The 19,619-nt window shown below is 44.0% G+C and overlaps 1 protein-coding gene across 1 annotated transcript in view; it reads left to right on the plus strand.

Moving 5' to 3' along the window:
- Positions 1-5,557: 5,557 nt before the first annotated feature.
- The window catches only part of DBP (D-box binding PAR bZIP transcription factor), a 40,623-nt gene continuing 26,561 nt past the window's right edge, over positions 5,558-19,619 (plus strand). The window contains exons 1-2 of the mRNA XM_075605318.1: positions 5,558-5,828; positions 13,230-13,565. Coding sequence (XP_075461433.1) covers positions 5,663-5,828; positions 13,230-13,565 — 502 coding nt within the window. The 5' untranslated portion in view covers positions 5,558-5,662. The remainder of the gene's footprint in view (positions 5,829-13,229; positions 13,566-19,619) is intronic.

Genomic DNA, 19,619 nt, shown 5'->3' on the forward strand with positions numbered 1-19,619 from the left:
CCCCTCCTGTCCACTGTCCGTCCCCCTCCTGTCCACTGTCCCGTCCCCCCCCTCCTGTCCACTGCCCCGTCCCCCTCCTGTCCACTGTCCCCCCCTCCTGTCCACTGCCCCCCCCCTCCTGTCCACTGTCCCCCCTCCTGTCCACTGCCCCCCCCTCCTGTCCACTGTCCCCCCTCCTGTCCACTGTCCCCCCCTCCTCCCCACTGTCCCCCCCCTCCTGTCCACTGTCCCCCCACCTCCTGTCCACTGTCCCCCCTCCTGTCCACTGCCCCCCCCTCCTGTCCACTGTCCTCACCCCTCCTATCCACTGCCCCCCCCTCCTGTCCACTGTCCCCCCCTCCTATCCACTGCCCCCCCTCCTGTCCACTATCCCCCCCTCTCCTGTCCACTGTCCCCACATCCTCCTGTCCACTGTCCCCCCCTCCTGTCCATTGTGCCCCCTCCTGTCGACTGTCCCCCCTCCTGTCCACTGTGTCCCCCCCTCCTGTCCACTGTCCCCCCCTCCTGTCCACTGTCCCCCCCATCCTGTCCAATGTCCCGTCCCCCCTCCTGTCCACTGTCCCGTCCCCCTCCTGTCCACTGTCCCATCCCCCCTCCTGTCCACTGTCCCCCCTCCTGTCCACTGTCCCCCCCTCCTGTCCACTGCCCCCCCCTCCTGTCCACTGTCCCCCCCCTCCTGTCCACTGTCCCTTCCTCCTGTCCACTGTCCCCCCCTCCTGTCCACTCTCCGTCCCCTCCTGTCCCCTCTCCGTCCCCTCCTGTCCACTGTCCGTCCCCTCCTGTCCACTGTCTGTCCCCTCCTGTCCACTGTCCGCACCCCCCTCCCGTCCACTGTCCCGTCCCCCTCCCGTCCACTGTCCCGTCCCCCTTCCGTCCACTGTCCCGTCCCCCTCCCGTCCACTGTCCCGTCCCCCTCCTGTCCACTGTCCCGTCTCCCCCTCCTGTCCACTGTCCCGTCGTCGTCCCCTCCTGTCCATTGTCCCGTTCCCCCCCACTGTCCCCCGTCCCCCCCCTCCTGTCCACTGTCCCCTTCTCCCTCCCCACTGTCCCCTGTCCCCCCCCTCCGGTCCAATGTCCCCCCCCTCCTGTCCACCCCCCCTCCTGTCCACTGTCCCCCCCCTCATGTCCACTGGCCCCCTCCCCCTCCTGTCCACTGTCCCCCCCCTCCGCCCCCCCCCCCCCCCCTCCTCCTAGCGGGAAATTTAACTCACGGGCAACGCCAGGTCTCTCAGCTAGTACTGCATAAAATAACTTGCACAAAAGGTTATGATTTTGCAACACTTTTGTAAAACAGAGCCCCCACTACAGTAGTTACAGTAGTTTAAAGCTGCAGTTCAGTCTTTTTTTTTTTTTAATTCAATAGTTTATGTGGGCAATCTCTAATTACCTAAAGAACTGTATAGCTGCCAGTCAATTCGTTCTCCATGTATTGATCGGCGAAATTTGGCGACATCTTTAGATATGGGATATGTTTTTCATCTGCTTCTGTCAGTCAGTGGAAGCTCATGAATATTCATGAGCACTCCTGCACTGACATGTGCAAGAGGGAGGGCAGGGCTGACAAAGGGGTGTGCCAGGGCTTGTGACAGGACATGAAGGGGCAGTGCCTTAGTACAGTGGTGCGCAAACTGGGGGGCGCAAGATTATGTAGGGGGGGCGCAGGCTGCGTGCGGGGAAACCTGGGGGCGGGCAGAGCTGTGCCAGAAGCTCCGTGCAGAGGCTGCTTCCAGTTCTCTGCTGTGTCTTGCAGAGGGGGCGGGGCCTTGCAGAGGGGGCGGGGCCTTCCCTGCACACAGACAAGCCCTTCTCCTCCTCCTGTCTTTTACCCGCCCGTTTTCAGCAGAACATGGGGGGACCGGAGCAGGTTTAGTTACTCCCTCCACCCACTCTGTGTGTGTGTGTGTGTGTGTGTGTGTGTGTGTGTGTGTGTGTGTGTGTGTGTGTGTGTGTGTGTGTGTGTGTGTGTGTGTGTGTGTGTGTGTGTGTGTGTGTGTGTGTGTGTGTGTGTGTGTGTGTGTGTGTGTGTGTGTATGTGTTTTGTATGTATATGTGTGTGTGTATATGTATGTGTGTGTGTATATATGTGTGTGTGTGTGTATCTATATATGTATGTGTATGTGTGTGTGTATATATAAAGTATGTGAATGTGTGTGTGTGTGTGTGTGTGTGTGTGTGTGTGTGTGTGTGTATATCTATATATATATATGTGTGTGTGTGTGTGTGTTTGTGTGTATATATATGTGTGTGTGTGTGTGTGTTTGTGTGTATATATGTGTGGATGTGTGTGTGTGTGTGTGTGTGTGTGTGTGTGTGTGTGTGTGTGTGTGTGTGTGTGTGTGTGTGTGTGTGTGTGTGTGTGTGTGTGTGCGCGCGCTGTGCCTGTTGGTTGTCTGTGGGTGTGGGTGTTTGGATTGAGTGTTGTGTGTGTTGGTGGTGATTATGTGAGTGTTGGTTGTGACTGTGTGTGTGTAGTGATTGAGTGTGTGTTGGTTGTGATTTGAGTGTGTGTTGTGTGTGTGTTGTTTGTGGGTGTTGTGATTGAATGCAGCGTTGCACAAACTGAGGGGGGGACGCCCCAGGCGCAAGATTATTTAGGCGGGGCGCGTGCAGAAAAAAAACCTGGTTGTGCTGGCGAAAAAGATGTGCGCGCGCGGGCGGCCAAATAGAATAGTGCAGGTGGGGCCACGTGATTCGGAGGTACGCGGAGGAGCACGCCCCAGCGCTGTGATGTCAAACGCCCCTCCCTCCGGTGTCTGCCTACAATAGCGCTGTGGTCCTGCTCTCCTCCGCTGGCAACCTGCCTAGCTGCGATCCTCTTCATGTGAGAGGGTAGGCTGCCACTATATCAATCATACTATGAATGTACAGAAATAATAAAAAAAAGTGTAAACACTTCCCCGCTCGTGCTTGCAAAATTATGCAGGACACCCTGTGCTCATGCTTGGAGAGTTGGTGATGTCACCGCTCTCAGCGGCAGCGTGGACGCAGCCTAATTTTGCAAGAGCGAGCTGTTGAAGTATGTAAGTATTTAGGCTGCGCTTATAGTGCCGGCGACGCGACGTCGCCCGAAAACAAATGCATTGTCGCCGCCGCCTCGTGCGCTTATAGTAAGCGTGCCGTGGCAACGTGATTTTTTGAAGCCGGCAATATTTGATTTTTAAGGGGCTGTCGCCTCATGTGACAGCCCCTGAACCAATCAATGGCCTGGTCGCCCACGCCGCCGCCGCAAAGCGAAATACAACTTTCGCTAGCGGCGACGGGTGACGTCGCGGGCACTATACGCGCGGCCTTAGACATATTTGTATTTACATTGTATACCGTTTAATAAAGGGTTTTTTTTCATGGGATTTTGATTACATCAGGCAGGGGGGCCCGAGAAATTTCATGGATAAAAAGGGGGGCTCGGCATAAAAAGTTTGCTCACCCCTGCCTTAGTAAATGCTTGTTAAAATAGAATACAAGAAAATTGGTCTTTCAAAGTTGTTTTTTTAAAAACAAAATGCTAAAAGTATTTTTTCTTACTACAGAACTGATTTATAAAAAAAAAACACATGCAGGATATTGACTGAACTGCAGCTTTAAAGGGGGTCCACAAATTGCAAGATTGGTAGTGAGCTACTGTACTTTACTTACTGGTAGCACTAAGCCATTTTTGGCAGGAAGAGCATGGACTACCGGGAACAAACCTGTCCGCTGATTGGTTGAGATTTGGGCTAGGCAGAATTATTTGGTGCTTAGGTGTCAAGCTAAGGGAAGTTTTTTGCCGATTGGCTGGAAGGGTTTTGACGGTTAACGAAGGGATTAAATAATTGGAGCGCATAATGGTTATCCTCACTTCCAGTTGTAAGAGGTAGCAATTTGACACCCACCCACAAGCCCTGTTTTGTAATTTAAAGAAAGGTTTGGAGTTTCCAGGGGTTTTAGTTATGGGTCAACACAAGGTAATTTTTCTTAAGGTAATATGTATTCATACAGGAGGATATTACACAACCTCAGCGCTCTACCCTCAGTGATATAGTGATGTGTACAATAACTAATACGATCTAAAATAGGGTATTCCCAATAGTAGATTGAAGACACAAATTAACGGTAACAATATAAAACAATATTCACAGGTGTTGTAAGCCACCTCTGTTGAGAAGTGCTGCCGCCTGGAGTCCTCATGGATTGTCCAAATAGATAGTATTTGTAGAAAATGGTCCCCCTTGGCGTTGGTCCTCAGTGATAAGTGTAACGTGCAATATGCAAAGAAAAAACACGCGAATAAACAGTGTATAGTATCAAACAGTATAGGTAATACGATTTTTCATCCATACAGTATTGGCCAATTATTGTAGAAATAATCTATTCTTATAGACACTGTGAATATAAATATGTAATTACTGAATATAAATATGTAATTACACCGGTCTAGAATATTATTTCTGTGACACCCTTGATGTAGGGGGGGGGGGGTCAGTATATCTATTATTTGACCCCTTAAATGCATAGAATCCTGTCAAGGTGTCTGAGATAATAATGACAACTCACATTGACATTTTATCTTGGTGTGAGTGAGAACTCTTTGGAAGATAGTAGAATGGAGGAATACATATCGTAGTATCATAAAACATTATAACACCAACCTAGCCACCTTTTGTATACAGTAAACATATTGTGCAGGTGGCCTCCCTCCACAAAATGTACTTCTCTCCCTTATATTGTTTTATGTGCATGTGAACATACGCCGTGTTATTCCCTCCTGCCTGCCACTGTCTGAGTCAGTATCCCTTTAAGGAAACTCATGCTCGCACACACATAATCAGCTCTCTCTCCCTCTCTCTCTCTCTCTTCTAATCAGCGTCCCAGAGAGCACAGCCAGGTGACACATGCCCGTCCATGTGTACCTAACCCTCCGGACCACTCCCCCGCAAGCTGCTGATTGGCTATAATTGGGTCAAGCCCCTCCTCGGTGGCATATGATTGGATAAAATTAGGTCAGGGCCCACCTGCCTTTCCCCATGTCACTGCTGCCACATGACTTTTCCCAGAGAAACTTGGAAAACACAAACACATACAGGCAGGCACACACACAGACACACACACACACACACACACACACACAGCAAGCTCTTAAAAATAAAGCTCCCCTAATTAAATAAATAAATGGTGCAGAGAAAGAAAAAAAATCTGCAAAGCCCGGATCTGATTGGCTGCAGGAGAGGTCTCGTTTCATGGATGTTGCTGCTGCAGACTCCTCCTCGCCTGTCTCTGCCATAGAGGAAAATAAGGAAAAAAGCAAAACATTTTCCCATTGATCAGGAGGAGGAGGAAATGGGTAAACTTCTGTATCCTCCCCCCAACCAGAAGAGCAGTCTGAGCATCCAATGCCACCAGCATTCCGGTTGAAGGGTTCAACAGACTGTCCTCCTGCTTTGAAACACTTTTATCATTTACTGTCTTGGGTTTTTTTTTTTTTTTGCACCCACTAGTCTTTTTGACTGATCCTGTTTTTATCCATCTGACGAGGCATTTTTGTTGCATATATAAAACACATTTGGGGGGGTGGGTGGGGGGATTGAGACGAGATCACATCTCTGGGTGCTTGCTTTTTTTTTTATTCGCTTTGATTATTATTGCATCCTTCCTCTGCTTCCCATTGGCGTGGAGACTGTCAGAGGAGATGGCACGGCCAACAACCCAGCTGGCTGGCAGTGAAAAGCTACAGGGCCAACAACTGCACCCTGCGCCTCCTCTGGGGGTTCCAGGGGCAGGGATGGCGAGCCTGAAGAGCCTGCTGCAAGGGCCCATAAAGGGGCAGGACCGCAGGGCAAAGGACCTTTCTAATTGTAAGTACAGGTCTTGGAGGAGTTATACTGTGTGTACATTATGTCTCGCTACACAGCTGGGGCAGTGCTCAACACCTAACAAAATGACATGTATACATCACATGATCCGATATCCATATATGTCCTGCCTTGCAAGCCTGTAATGCTTATTCTTCCTCAGCTGTCATTCCCAATGTAGCTGCATATGTTCTGTTGCCCTGTGTGTCTCTTTAACCATTAACAGAACCAACTTAGATTGTAAGCTCCTGGGAGCAGGGACTCCGTGTCCTAAATGGTACTTTTATGTCTGAAGCACTTATTCCCATGACCTATTATTTATATGATTGTCGCATATTATTACTGTGAAGCGCTATGTACATTAATGGCGCTATATAAATAAAGACATGCAATACAACTTTGCAATAGATCAGACAGCAGCACAACTAGCACTTGTGACACATCTTCTCTCTGCCTTATCTCCTCGCAGATGCTTTAAAGCAGTGTGTTTTTGCTTATTACTTTTGTAAGCAGATTGTTAGACTGTTTGCAGACATCTTCATATTCCGCTGCAAATATTGCTTTCTATTTGTCTGTTATTGCTTCCTATGTAATGATTGATCATCCTTGTATGTTCACGGTTGTTGAATTGTATCCATATGCTCGTAGTGACTTAAGATCCCGAGATCTGTTTTCCTTCCCATTATATTATGATTTTAAAGTCATTTTTTAAATGTATCACTTGCTTGTGATTCTCTTTCTTATTCATACTACAGTATCTATCTTTTTCCACATTGCTGCAGCTTTTTGAATGCTGTTATATGTATATTGTGTTTTGATTTTCATGTGTTTGCCTTTTGGTATAGAGATTTTATATGATTTGTCCTGGCACTGACAGCCTTAGGAAATGGGAAGATATAGTGCAGACATAAAACAAATACCTTTATTCAAGAGTAATAACATCGTCTTTTTAATCTCTGATTTTGCTTTTGCACAAATAAAACACCAAGGGAAGAAGTTATATGTGCTGTAAAATGGGATACATCTTTTGGATTGTGTGATTTTATATTATAAAGTCATATTTGGAGATCCTTCTACAAATATTGAAGATTCCATAGCCAAGGCTCTTATTTAAAAAATATATTATTTTACATTACATCCAATAACTTCCTTATGTTTTTGTATACATGACTTATGAGTTAACAGGATTTCACCTGTATAAAGAGCTGTTCTATGGAAAGGCCAGGTGTTTTCCAAATTTTGGGGAATCATAAAAATGGTGGTCCATAAAAGGTAATAATGGAAAGATTTTTATAATTCTGGGCCCAATGCAGGCTTTCAACATCTGGCTCAATGGTGTTCATCCTTCTTTTGGTTAAGGAACCCTATAATTATATTGATAAATTCTGCAGAACCACAACCCTCTCTAATAAAATAGCGTGTCTGAGATCAGATGCATTGTAAATCCTTCTGTATTTGGTACAATTTTCAAATGACCTGAAAATTGCAGGAACGGTTTAGGGATGCCCACAGAATTAGGGTTTCCTAGGAACCCCTGTTGATAAACACTGATCTGGATAATGGGTTCATACTAGCATGGGTCCCTACAATGGACATTCTTTACAAAACCATCACATTACTGCAAGCAGCTAGTAAGGCAACACAGCCATATTGCACATCTTTATTTGCATGGGTTGTAATGTGGAGAATATATGGGAACCACAGATATAAAACTAGGACAGATCAGCAGGCATGTTGTATAAAAAGAAGGGGATCTGTTTCTATGTCCAGAGACACAATTTTTTTTTCATACAAAACTTCTTTACTGTTTCAAAAGCAGTTCATTAAGTCGGACATCCTGGGCTGCCACCACTCCGGATTCGACATGGAGACTTCAGGTTTTGGACACTTACTTCCGGGCTACGAGTTTAGCCTGTTAATCTCCGGGTGCCGGCGGCGTTTCCGACATTCTCCTGCATCTCCCCTTGCAACTCTAACGAACATGACTGCCATGACAACGGGACGCTATGTGACGTCACAGCGTCACGTGACACCCGGTCCAATGACAACAGAACGCTACGCGACGTCACGTAGCATCCCGTTGTCATGGCAACACAGCGTCATTTGACACCGCGCAGTCATGTTCATAGGAGTTGTAAGGGGAGGTGCAGGAGGATGGCGGGAGACGTCGCCGCACCATGCCATCGCAGGTAAGGGAGGCATGTTTTTTTTTTTACACTTTTTTCCGTGTTGGCCCTAAGTAGAAGGTGGCAACCTTGCAGACATCACTATATCTACAATATGAAAACAGCTATAATCCTTAATGAACTGTTTAGAATTAATTTATTGAGAATTAATCAGCATTAAAAAAGGGGCAAACCAAGTGTGTGATTTAAAAAAAAATTGTTTTTGTTGCATGGGATTGAAGCAAGGGGTCCCGGAGCTGAACCCCATTATGTTCAGCTCCGGGAACTGCTCGCTTCCAGAGATACATACGTCCAGAGAGGCTGCCTATAACCACTCAGCTAGTACGGATCACTTGATGGCTGCTTTTGAAAGCTTATGTGGCCAATAGGAAGCCATGATGTCATCTGGAACAGCTTCCTATAGCCCAGCCAGAGCTTCTACCGGAACCCCATAGAGAGGTCTATCTCTGGAAGCAGGGGAGTAGTTCCTGGAGCTGAAATTAATGGGGCTCAGCTCCGGAGACCCCCTGCTTCAACCCTATGCTAAAGAAACAAAAAATTATCCATGGATTGCCTCTTTAAGTGCAGCTGCTATTTATTTTCTTTTTAAACACATGTAATGTACGCATCTTTCCATTTTCTTCTAAAATCCAATAATAAAATACCAGAATAAAAAGGGTGCTACGCTTTAGTACGCTTTTACTCCCATTCATATGAATGAAAGCTAAAACTTCGCACCCATTTGTGGATATGGGCCTTAATTTGCTAACTATTTTTTTTTTTTAGGCCTTTGTTAATAGAAGACAGAAGGTGCATTGCTTTATTTTTAGTTTGACACTTCCTCTCTACAAGGCCAGTATATCGCAGCAGCCGCATTCATATTGTGTAATTGTTTGCCGTGCCAGTTTTCTTTTTATGTTGTATCAAAATGTAGGCACTTCAAAAACTCAGTGATGAGGGAAAGAATGTCAGCCAGGAGATTCTTTTAAATTACAGTGGCTGCAAAATCAGTCCCCTCCACAACAGTAAAATGCTATTGTGCTCGTTTATATTTGACCTTGGAACAAACTAGTGTAAGATGTTTGCAGAAATAGCAAGGCATGCGTAGAGAAAACCTGCCTGTAATGTTTTTAGTGCTTGGAAATTTCCATTGTGATTTGGGAGAAATCCTTATTTGCTGATGCTTTCCTCAGCTGCTGTAGTGGCATTCTACCTATAGAACCAGTTTTAGGAAATCTGCATTTACTTATTATTCATTTGGATGGATCTGCTCATTTCCCAACTTTTGGAGTTAACCGCAGAGCAATAACTAGTCAGTTGCACAATCTCATGGACCAATGCCGATGAACCATAGAAGCCAGGGCGTAGACAGAGTGCATTTCAGGTGAGCTAGGAAGCTTGAGCTGAGAGTTGTATCCTGCCTGTCTGACACCTGACTTGATGATAAATTAGTGCTGCACGTGTAGTATTGGGTGGTTACAGTACAGGCCATGTGGAGGATTGTTATGTGCCTAACAGAATGTTCAGTTTTGTACTGTTTACAGTGGCATGAAAGCGACTAAGGTACATTCTAAATCAGAGGGAAAGACAGAAGAAAAATGACAGTACCGTTTTAGGATAATTATCACCTCCAGTACATTTTCCACCAAGACCAGGTGTTTTGTTGAACTTACACGTTGTTGGAGATGCCATTTCTCTTGCTTTTGTTGCATCATTGATGGCTTATTATAAAGTATAACGTTTGCTGTATTAAGGTAAGGTCCGTGACCCCTGTGCAACTCTATGGTACAGTGACTTACAACTCTATGGTACAGTGGTTGCAGGCATCTTGTGCTTTTGATGTGATCTTGGTGTACTCCTCTTAATATATTATCTCCACAACTACTGGCAATAGGTCAGCGTAAGAGTAGCGCTTTATATCAATGTATAGTATCATGGGATAAATGTAATGGTGATCAAACTGAACTGGCTGACCAACTTGACAACTTCTTAGGGGTATTTCTCTAGTCTACTGTTCCAATTGGCTTCAGCAAAGGTTCTCTACGGATTGTGGACTTAGGCCGAGTCCATAGAAGGACAGGCCGTGCTGAGGCGTGCGGACGCTCAGCGCTGAGCCCCTGCATCCTCAATGAGGATGCCTTGGAAGGAGGCTCACGCGAGCGTCCGCAGGCGTGCTGACGAGTTGGAGTTTTCAGCTGACGCCAAGCTGTTTTTCAGCGCGCTGTCGGCTGAAAACCTCCAATCACAGCACAGCAGTGTCAACGTCACGGCGCCGTGACGTCGACGTCAGTGCGTTGCGGGCGATTGGCCCAGCGACGTCACTGCCCCGCCTCCAACCACCTCCCCCGGCTCCGATCGCGCCCGCTGGCTCGCCTGTATGAGCATGAAATCGCCCAGATTTCAGCAGGTGAGCCTCAGCGTCAGCGCGGCTGGATCGCCTCACCCTTCTATGGCCCGGGCCTTACATTGTATGTATATAGTGTCACATAAAATTATTTTCTTGCATCACAAAGGATTTAGCTATTTGTTTAAAAATTGGTCAGTGTATATCGGAACAGCCAATATTGATTTTGTAATATATCGCAATAAATATGAATATTGAAATTTGAACAGGACCTCATTTATTAAGCGCCGTACATGCGGGAAAAGCGTCAGAGGACTATTATTTGTATTTATGTAGTTTGGCTATTATGCCCAATAAATAAGTGATTTTTTTTTTTTTTACATGCCTCCAGCCCAACCTTTTTGCTGTGCTCAAGCTTCTGTTACCATTTGCACAGCTAATTTTAGCCATCCACCCAATTTCTGTAATTCATTTACAAAAATGTGTAACTTTGCTTTCACATTCTGAGAGGAAATTGATCAAGTTTGATCTGTGCAGTGACTCTAAACCTGCCAAGTTTTAGTCAGACGTGTATTTATTCCAATTATGAGTGTTTGAAATATGAGTTGAACTCATTAGAGCACACAGTCATCATTTTTAGCATTGCACACCTTTTTAATTTGTAAAATCAATTAGAGTTGCAAGTTAGTGAAAACTGGCAGCCATATATCTTCTTCGCTGCAGTTGTAAATGTTTCTTTCAGAATGTATCGTAAGATAGGCTTTTGGGCCTCAACTTAAAAAGCATAACTATGAAAGGCATTAGATAAAGTAGGCCTAAAAGCCTCTATCTGAACGGCCCAAAAACAAATATGACATAATATGCAGAACAATAATAGCCTACTTCTTTTGGAAAATTCACGCACAAAAATATTTAACACCAATGTTTATTTGAAATCTTAGGCGATTGTACAGTTTCGGATTTTAGTCTGTTTACAAAATATCTGCAAAGGCAGAGGACTTGTAAGGTATTGTCTCTTTCATGCCCAGGCCAAGGGTTACAACATTTAATACTTCTCATTGACTTTTCTTGATTTAGAATGAATACTGGAAGTGCTCAAATTGACATAGGCTTCATTATGTAATAAGGTGTGGTAGCTAATCTGCAGGGAATTCCAGTATGCAAGTGCCATGTAATATTATGTGATTGTTCACATGCCAAAAAATGCTGACGTGTTTTGATGGGATGTTTAAAAATAAGACCTATAGTGGCGAGAAAAAGTTTGAACCGCAATGTTAATGATGTAAATTCCATAGCTTTTCCACGATAACCTACTTGACTCAAAACCAGTCTTTTTTTAAATATTCAATAGGGTTTATATTAATCAATTCCATGTCTTTTGAAACGAAATGATGTATGAATTCGACAATGAGTAATTAAGAGTCAGTGTGCAAAAGTGAAACCCTGGTTTTATCAGCTAAATTAAAGGGGATAGTTAGAATCAGGTGTTTAAATAATTGGGTAGATCTTCAGGGTTACGTTTGGGAGGCCCCACCCTATATAAAGATCAGAAACTTCTGAGTTTGGTCGTCACCATACAGGTGTGTGGAAACACGTCATGCCATCATCAAAATAAATCTCTGTGGATCTCAGAAAAGCCGTTATTGATGCTCATCAGTCTAGAAAGAGTTGGAAAACAAATAGAGAAAGTTCAAGACCACATTCACACTACCCAGCAACGGTCATCCTACCAAAATCTCTCCAATAACAACCCGACAAAACATCCAGGATGTCACAAAGAACCTCAGAGTAACATCCAAGGATCTGCAGGCCACTCTCGCTTTGGCTAACGTGAGTGTTTATGCCTCAACTATCAGAAAAAGACTGAACAAGAATGGTGTTCATAGAAGGATAGCCAGGATGAAACCACTGCTCCTCTAAAAAGAATATTGCTGCCGTCTAAGATTCACCAAAGACCACATAGATGATCCACAAGACTTCTGGAACAATGTTCTCTGGACAGATGAGTCAAAGGTAGAACTTTTTGGCCTCAATGAGAAATGTTATGTTTGGCGAAAACCAAAACTGCATTCGAACAGAAGAAACTCATCCCAACCGTCAAGCATGGTGGTGAAAGTGTGATGGTTTGGGGATGCTTTGCTGCCTCAGGACCAGAACACCTTGCCATCATTGACACAACCATGAATTATGCATTGTGTCAGAAGATTCTAGAGGAGAATGTCAGGCCATCCGTCTGTGAGCTGAAGGGAAAGTGGATCATGCAAGTAAAACAATGATCCTAAACATTCAAGCAGATCTACAAAAGAATGGCTGAAGAAGAAATTCCACGTTTTAGAATGGCCTAGTCAAATTCTGTACCTAAACTCCATCAAAATGTTGTGGCAGGACCTAAAGTGAGCTGTCCATGCAAGAATGCCCTCAAATGTCAGAGTTGAAGCAGTTCTGTATGGAGGAATGAGACAAAATTCCTCAAAACCGATGTGAGAGACTGACCAGCAGTTACAGGAAACACTTAGTTGAAGTTATTGCTGCTCAAGGGGTTCTGAATCTTGAGCTTCACATACTTTTTCATACATGGATATTGAATGTTTAATCACTTGTGGATAAATCTTGAAAAGTGTCATGTTTTTGTCATTTGTTCAGGTTATCTTTATCTGTTATTAGGACTTAGATTAAGATCTAATAACATTTTAGGTTTGAAATATGTGAAAATCCTAAAGGGTTCACAAACTTTTTTCCGCCACTGTATATAGTATATATTGGATTAAATGTGTGTTTTATGATATTAATCAAGTGAGTTCTGCTTTGTGAAAATAGTACTTTACTAGCTTTTCTAGCATGGCATCTATCCGTATATTATGTTCTCTGACTGTTCTATGTGCTTCTCTCTTGCAGGCATCATGAAAGATAAGGAAAGAAAACTGGACGATGAAACGGCAGGGCCTCGTTCCTCTCACTGTGCATTCCTAGGATCCCTCCTCTGGGAGCGCACCTTGCCGTACAATGAGATAGAGTACGTGGACCTGGATGAGTTCCTACTGGAGAATGGTCTCCCACCAAGCCCACATCACCACCAGCCCTTTTCACCAGCTAATCTGACACCACCTCCATCCAACCAGTCAGTTGTGGACCTCAGCCGACCAGCGTCCTGCGCCTCTTCTACCTCTTCTTGCTCCTCTCCAGTGCAAGGAATGATGGGTAGTGACTTTGAACACCCCAGCGACAAAGCAGGTATTGCGTTTTGTAATATAATCAGTTTTCCACTTTGAATTTGGCGCATATATTGTTCTAGTTATTCATGTCTTCATAACTGGCACAGAGGCGGCTGTGTCTTCTCTGCAGTCTCATGTAATGCCCCTTTGCTCAAAGAGATAAGCAGCGTTGGCTAGAAGACCCACCATCTCTTACCAATTTCCTGTGAAAGTTACACAGGGTCATTCTTTGAAAATAATCAGCCATTTACGATTGACAAAGTTATAGCGTTATCACACAATCTAAATTAGTGGGTTAAACTATACTTAAGCATTTCTGCAATGTTATGCATGATATATAATACTGTATTTTTGTACCTGAGGGAATAATGTGAAATAAACCACCAGACTGTCAATGTCTGTATTTCAAGCTTTTATAAACTACCATATGACAACGTTACTAATTGTCTCTGTAACTCACATGAATGAAATCACTATTGCAGGTTGGGAAGATCTGCAGCACATTGTATTGTAGGTTAATTATTAGACAAAATACATGAAATAACATGATCACAACCATTTTTAAGCTTTTGCTGAGAGAGCCACAAGATATTCAAGGGTGAAATGGTTACACTGAGATTACCATCCTACCTCTTTCGTCTTGAGCTTGCCTTATTTATGTACCTGATTAATTTAAGTCCGGTGTTTGGTTTAAGATATTTACTTTGTGTGTCTTTCTTGGTTTGGAGAGGATTGAGTAACAGTACTAGGGATAGAAATGACTGCCCTATTTGAACGAGCTAAGCTTTCTCTATACAAGGAAAAAGCTGTATTGTGTAATAGTGGTGAAGGCGTTTGTGCCCTCCATGTACTTTAGGCAGGGCCGCGACCGCTTTCCCGAGGCCCAGGACTAACGTTTCCACTGGGGCCCCACCCACGTGTCGGCGGCCTTGCGAGAACCCCCCCCCCCCCCTGCTTTTTTCTCTCGCACTCCCCCCTTCTCACATACCTCTTCACTCTCACCCTCTTCTTACACTCACCCTTTTCTATGCCCCCTTTCTCTCTTACACCCCCACCTCTCCCACTCCCATGTATTTCTCTCCCCTGCCCACCCTCATCCTCAATAACCTCCCTCCCCAATATACGCGCACACACAGTGACGCAGACAGTGACGCAGATGCAGACAGTGACGCAGACAGTGACGCGCACAAATACACACAGACAGTGACGCGTACACACAGTGACGTGCACGCACACACACAGACAGTGACGCGCGCACACACACACAGACAGTGACGCGCGCACACCCACACACAGTGACGCGCGCGCGCACACACAGACAGTGACGCGCGCACACACACAGACAGTGACGCACGCGCACACACACACAGTGACGCGCGCTCACACACACACAGTGACGCACACACATACACAGTGACGCGCGCACACAGACAGTGACGCGCGCACACACACACACAGTGACGCACGCGCACACACACAGTGACACGCGCACACACAGTGACGCACGCACACACACACACACAGTGACGCACGCACATACACACACTGTGACACACGGACACACACACAGACAGTGACACACACACAGTGCCACACGCACAGACAGTGACACGCACACACAGTGACACGCACACACACACGTAGACAGTGATGCGCACACACACACAGTGACGCACACACTGGTCAGGTTTTCAGGATATCCCAGCTTCAGCACTGGTGGCTCAATCAGTCTCTGCTTCACCACAGGTGGCGCAATCAAAGACTGAGCCTTTGCTTGTGCCAACTGTGCTGCAGCTGGCATATCCTGAAAGCCTGACCTGTTGGGGGGTCTGGAGGACTGGAGTTGAGCCCCTGTTCTAGTGGGAAAACCTGGTGCCTTTCGAATGCTATTCTACTCCTATGTATCTGAGGTTAAACTTAACCGAGTTGAGGTTTTGCGGTCTTTATAAACAGTGCCTCTTCTCTCACCCCCTCTGCTCCCGGCTGCCACGGGACCATTTAGCATATCTGATCTAATGTTACTCGATTTGTCTGATATGTTCTAAACGTGCTTATGAGATTTCAAAATCCTATAGCTGCTGGATATGTATCCTTGTTATACTGTACATGGCTTTTAAAATGTTTTTACTTCTTATTATCGTGGTTCAAATGTCTAGTAGCCATATTGGTCCTGGAGAAGTGTAGACACGTTGTTGGTTGCGATACCTTTTGAAGGCCCACACGTGAAAGTTCTTCATAGCTGTAATTCTAGTGTGCAGAGCTTTTGAAACTTTTGCAGGTCTCCTTCAGGAGGAGCTTATGGAATAACTTAAAGAAGAGACCTGTGAGGGTTTGACAGCTCTCTATGAAGAACTCTCATGTTAGTCCACTAAAAGGTATCACAACAATCAATTGTCCCATTATTGTGAAAGTACTGATTGAACAGAACTGAAAGCTGCCAATAATTTCATCCAGTTGCACAGTGTTATGGGTTTCAGATCCGGGTCTGAAGTGTCATGTGATTGTATTTAAACAAAAGAATGCACACTCAGAAACGTATGTTTTTCCTGTCCTGAATCAATTTTAATCTGAATGTAAGTTAAACAACACACAGAACCCCCAGCAAGCTCTTTTTGGGAACCCCTGAGCCCCCACAATATATATGTATATAAGTGTCTAAAAAGGAGAACAATTGAGCGTGGCAATTGTATACAACAAGCGACAGAGAAGCCCAATGCTACATCCAATATGACAAAAATACACAGTAAAATACTTATATATATTATCTTGAAAAAGGGTCATTTAGTTTAACCCTTTGGCCAAAGCATTGTAAGCCTGTGTGCCACCAGTGTCACAGGTCTCAACACTACCAGATAATATGAATGTGCAAGACCTGCTTTTAATTCTTAAAGGCCAGTACAGCACCCCCTACTGCATCCCAGCATCGGCCATTAAAGTCTTAATATTTAACTTGCACAGAAAAAAACTTTATGGGGGATGGCTTTTTTTTTTTTTTTAAAGCATACTGTTTTCAACCTATTATAACAGCTTGGAGTTCCTGTTCCCCTGGCAAGCACATGTTGAAGGGTGACAGGCCCGCCCCGACCACAAACATGTAACCGGTTTGCCATGTTATGCCAGCCAGCAATGCCAGTGTTTGTGTGCAGGAAAATCAGCTCTTAAACCGCTCAGAAAAATTAACAAGAGCCCTTTTCATGACTATTCTATTGTCCGAGTTAGATGGGTTTTGTGTCATTTTGTGTTCCTTATACTGTATATAAGGATACATGCCTTATTGTTACAAAGTCTGAGCACGTCATTGGGTAGATCATACTGTATTTAAATTGTGTACCCTGTTTCATAAAACAATCTGTATCCACCATTTTGTTTAATCCACATAATTCATAAAACCGTTTGCTTCCAGTCCCTACTGTCCATATTGTTAATGCCTTCTCACCACTGACCAATCATCTTGAACTTCTGGTTAAGATACCAGGAAGGAAGTCATATTGCTGGAGTGGCCAACTGCAGTCCTCAAGGGCCACCGTCAACTTTTAAGGATATCCCTGCTTCAGCACAGGTGGCTCAGTCAATGACTGAGCCACCTGTGCTGAAGCAGGAATATCCTTTAAACCTGACCGGTTGGTGGCCCACGAGGACTGCAGTTGGCCACTCCAGTCCTATTGAGCTCCAAATCTTGTAGCAGCCTAGCCACAAGTAGAAGTCAAAGGGAACAGACGTGGGGTATAAAAACTTAAACCTTTTTTTTTTAAGTCCATTTGTAATCACTGAATTTTCATTCTCTTTTGTTTTCATTGTTAACACTGATAAACTAGTGGTTTTTATTAAAATAAAATATAAAAAAAAAAACACCAGGGGAAATAAATAAACACTGAAAACCAGAATCCCTAATTATAATCTGATCATTTTAAAACAAAAACAATGAGAACTCCAATCACAAGACTTGAAAAGAACTAAATGTGGGCACAAAACAGGTAAATCCCCAAAAAATCATTTATTAGATATATATTTTTTAAAAAGAGAAATCATGAAGAAAAAGTTGAAAACGTGTAATGCAAGAACCAATAATTAATGTCAGTCCAGCTTAAGTATAGGTGGAAACATTACCAGAATCGGTACCCGGGTACACCATGTATCTAAACCATGCAGAGTGAGAGGCTACAGAGTAATATAGGATGAAACATAAGATATTTTAATACATATAATAAAATAACAAGGTCAAAAATACATGAAAAGCTTGTGAATGGCTCATAAAGCACTAAAACTGGGTATGGAAATACTGCTCGGCCAGAGGGTGGATCAAGGAGAGATATGCACGTCAATAAAGATAGCATCAATATAGAGTTCCGAACATTCAAAAAGATGATCTAGCACATCAAAGAAAGTGTATCTAGTACAGTAACTAATACAGTACGTATATGTTCAAAGGGATCTAAGAACTTTGAGCAGCATATCATAACCTCTCCACAGATATCAGCTGTGTAGAGCCGTCCATGATGTCAGAAAGGGAAGCCTCGCCATTAGTAGTGACGCCCGACATACGTTTCACACTAGCTATGTCAACGATTGCTTCTGTGCCTTTATTCCAACTATACAAGTATCAAAGCACAGAAGTGCAAGACATAGTGAAGCATATCTTTACCAACCTCAATAATAAAGGCAAATAAATGCACTTGCAAACTTCTAGTTCAAAAGAACATATCAATGGGTTAGCTCGCCACTGGACCAGCTCAGTTTGTGTGTGTCCTCTGTGTGTGGCGTATGTCAAGGGTGTGTGCTGGTGCGAACCGTACATCGGGAGTCCCTTCCGGTGGTGAGATTTCCTGTCTTGGCATCATGGAAGGCTCTACACAGCTGATATATGTGGAGAGATTAGGATATGCTGTTCAAAGTTCTTGGTTCCCTCTGAACTTTTCCGTATGAACTAGCTACACTTTCTTTGACCTGTGAGATCATATTTTTGTGTCATGCTATCTTTATTGACGTGCATACCTTGATATATGCTCTGGCTGAGCTGTATTTCCATACCCAGTTTCAGTGCTTTGAGCCATTCACAAGCGTGTCATGTATTTTGAACCTTGTTATATGGATAGATGTTGTGTTTGGTTCCATATTGCTATTTATCGTCTCCCTTTGCATGGTTTAGATACATTTTGTACCTGGGTACTGATTCTGGAAATGGTTGGAAACTTTGTTTCCACCTATACTTGAGCTTGACTAACATTCAATTACAGGTTCTTGCATAGCGATTTTTACCATGTTTTTTCATATGTCTCGTCTCTGGATTGTGATTGTTTTTACTTGTGTTTTAAACTTTTTCTCCATTTCTCATTTTCTCATATTTAATAAAGGATTTTGTATGATCTAATTGGATTTTCCTGTTTTGTGCTCACATTTTGAAGATTTATTTTCAAAATCCTTGTGATTTTAATTGTTTTAATTTTTTTCCATATTCATCTCTTGTCTTAAGCGAAGCACCCCCTGCCCTTATTAATTAGACTTGGCCTTTGGATTTGTTATTTTAGATTAGGGGTAGGTTTTTCCTTAAGTATATATTGTATTCTATTTTTTTCCGCGTGCGTGCGTATGTATGTATGTGTGTGTGTATATGTGTATATATATATATATATATATATATATATATATATATATATATATATCAAATGGAAATATAACTGTATGCTCATTTGCATGTCTTAAGCAGGTCTGCAACCCCGCCTTTCACCATTATCACCCAGCACACAGCACTTCCACTGCAGCAAGGGATTCTGGGAAATGACATGCAAATGAGCATACAGTGCCACTTTATGCTTCAAAACCATTTTAAACATGGTTCCCTATAGGCTTAAGCTTGCTGCATGGTCACAGCTTTAAGCACAGCCAGGGTTAAGATGCATAGCCAGTAAACCCACCCACAGACAGCTGTTTTGACCTTAATGGGTCTCATCAGTGTGAGGTTGGTTACTGGCTATGCAAAGCTGAAGCAATGAGGATGGGGTTTACCATACTTCATAGTTAAGTTATGGTGAGTAAAAAAAGTGACAAAAACCCTCCAACCCTTGCAAATAGCAAA

This window comes from Ascaphus truei, chromosome 6, assembly GCF_040206685.1.
Source record: "Ascaphus truei isolate aAscTru1 chromosome 6, aAscTru1.hap1, whole genome shotgun sequence".
NCBI classification, from domain to species: domain Eukaryota; kingdom Metazoa; phylum Chordata; class Amphibia; order Anura; family Ascaphidae; genus Ascaphus; species Ascaphus truei.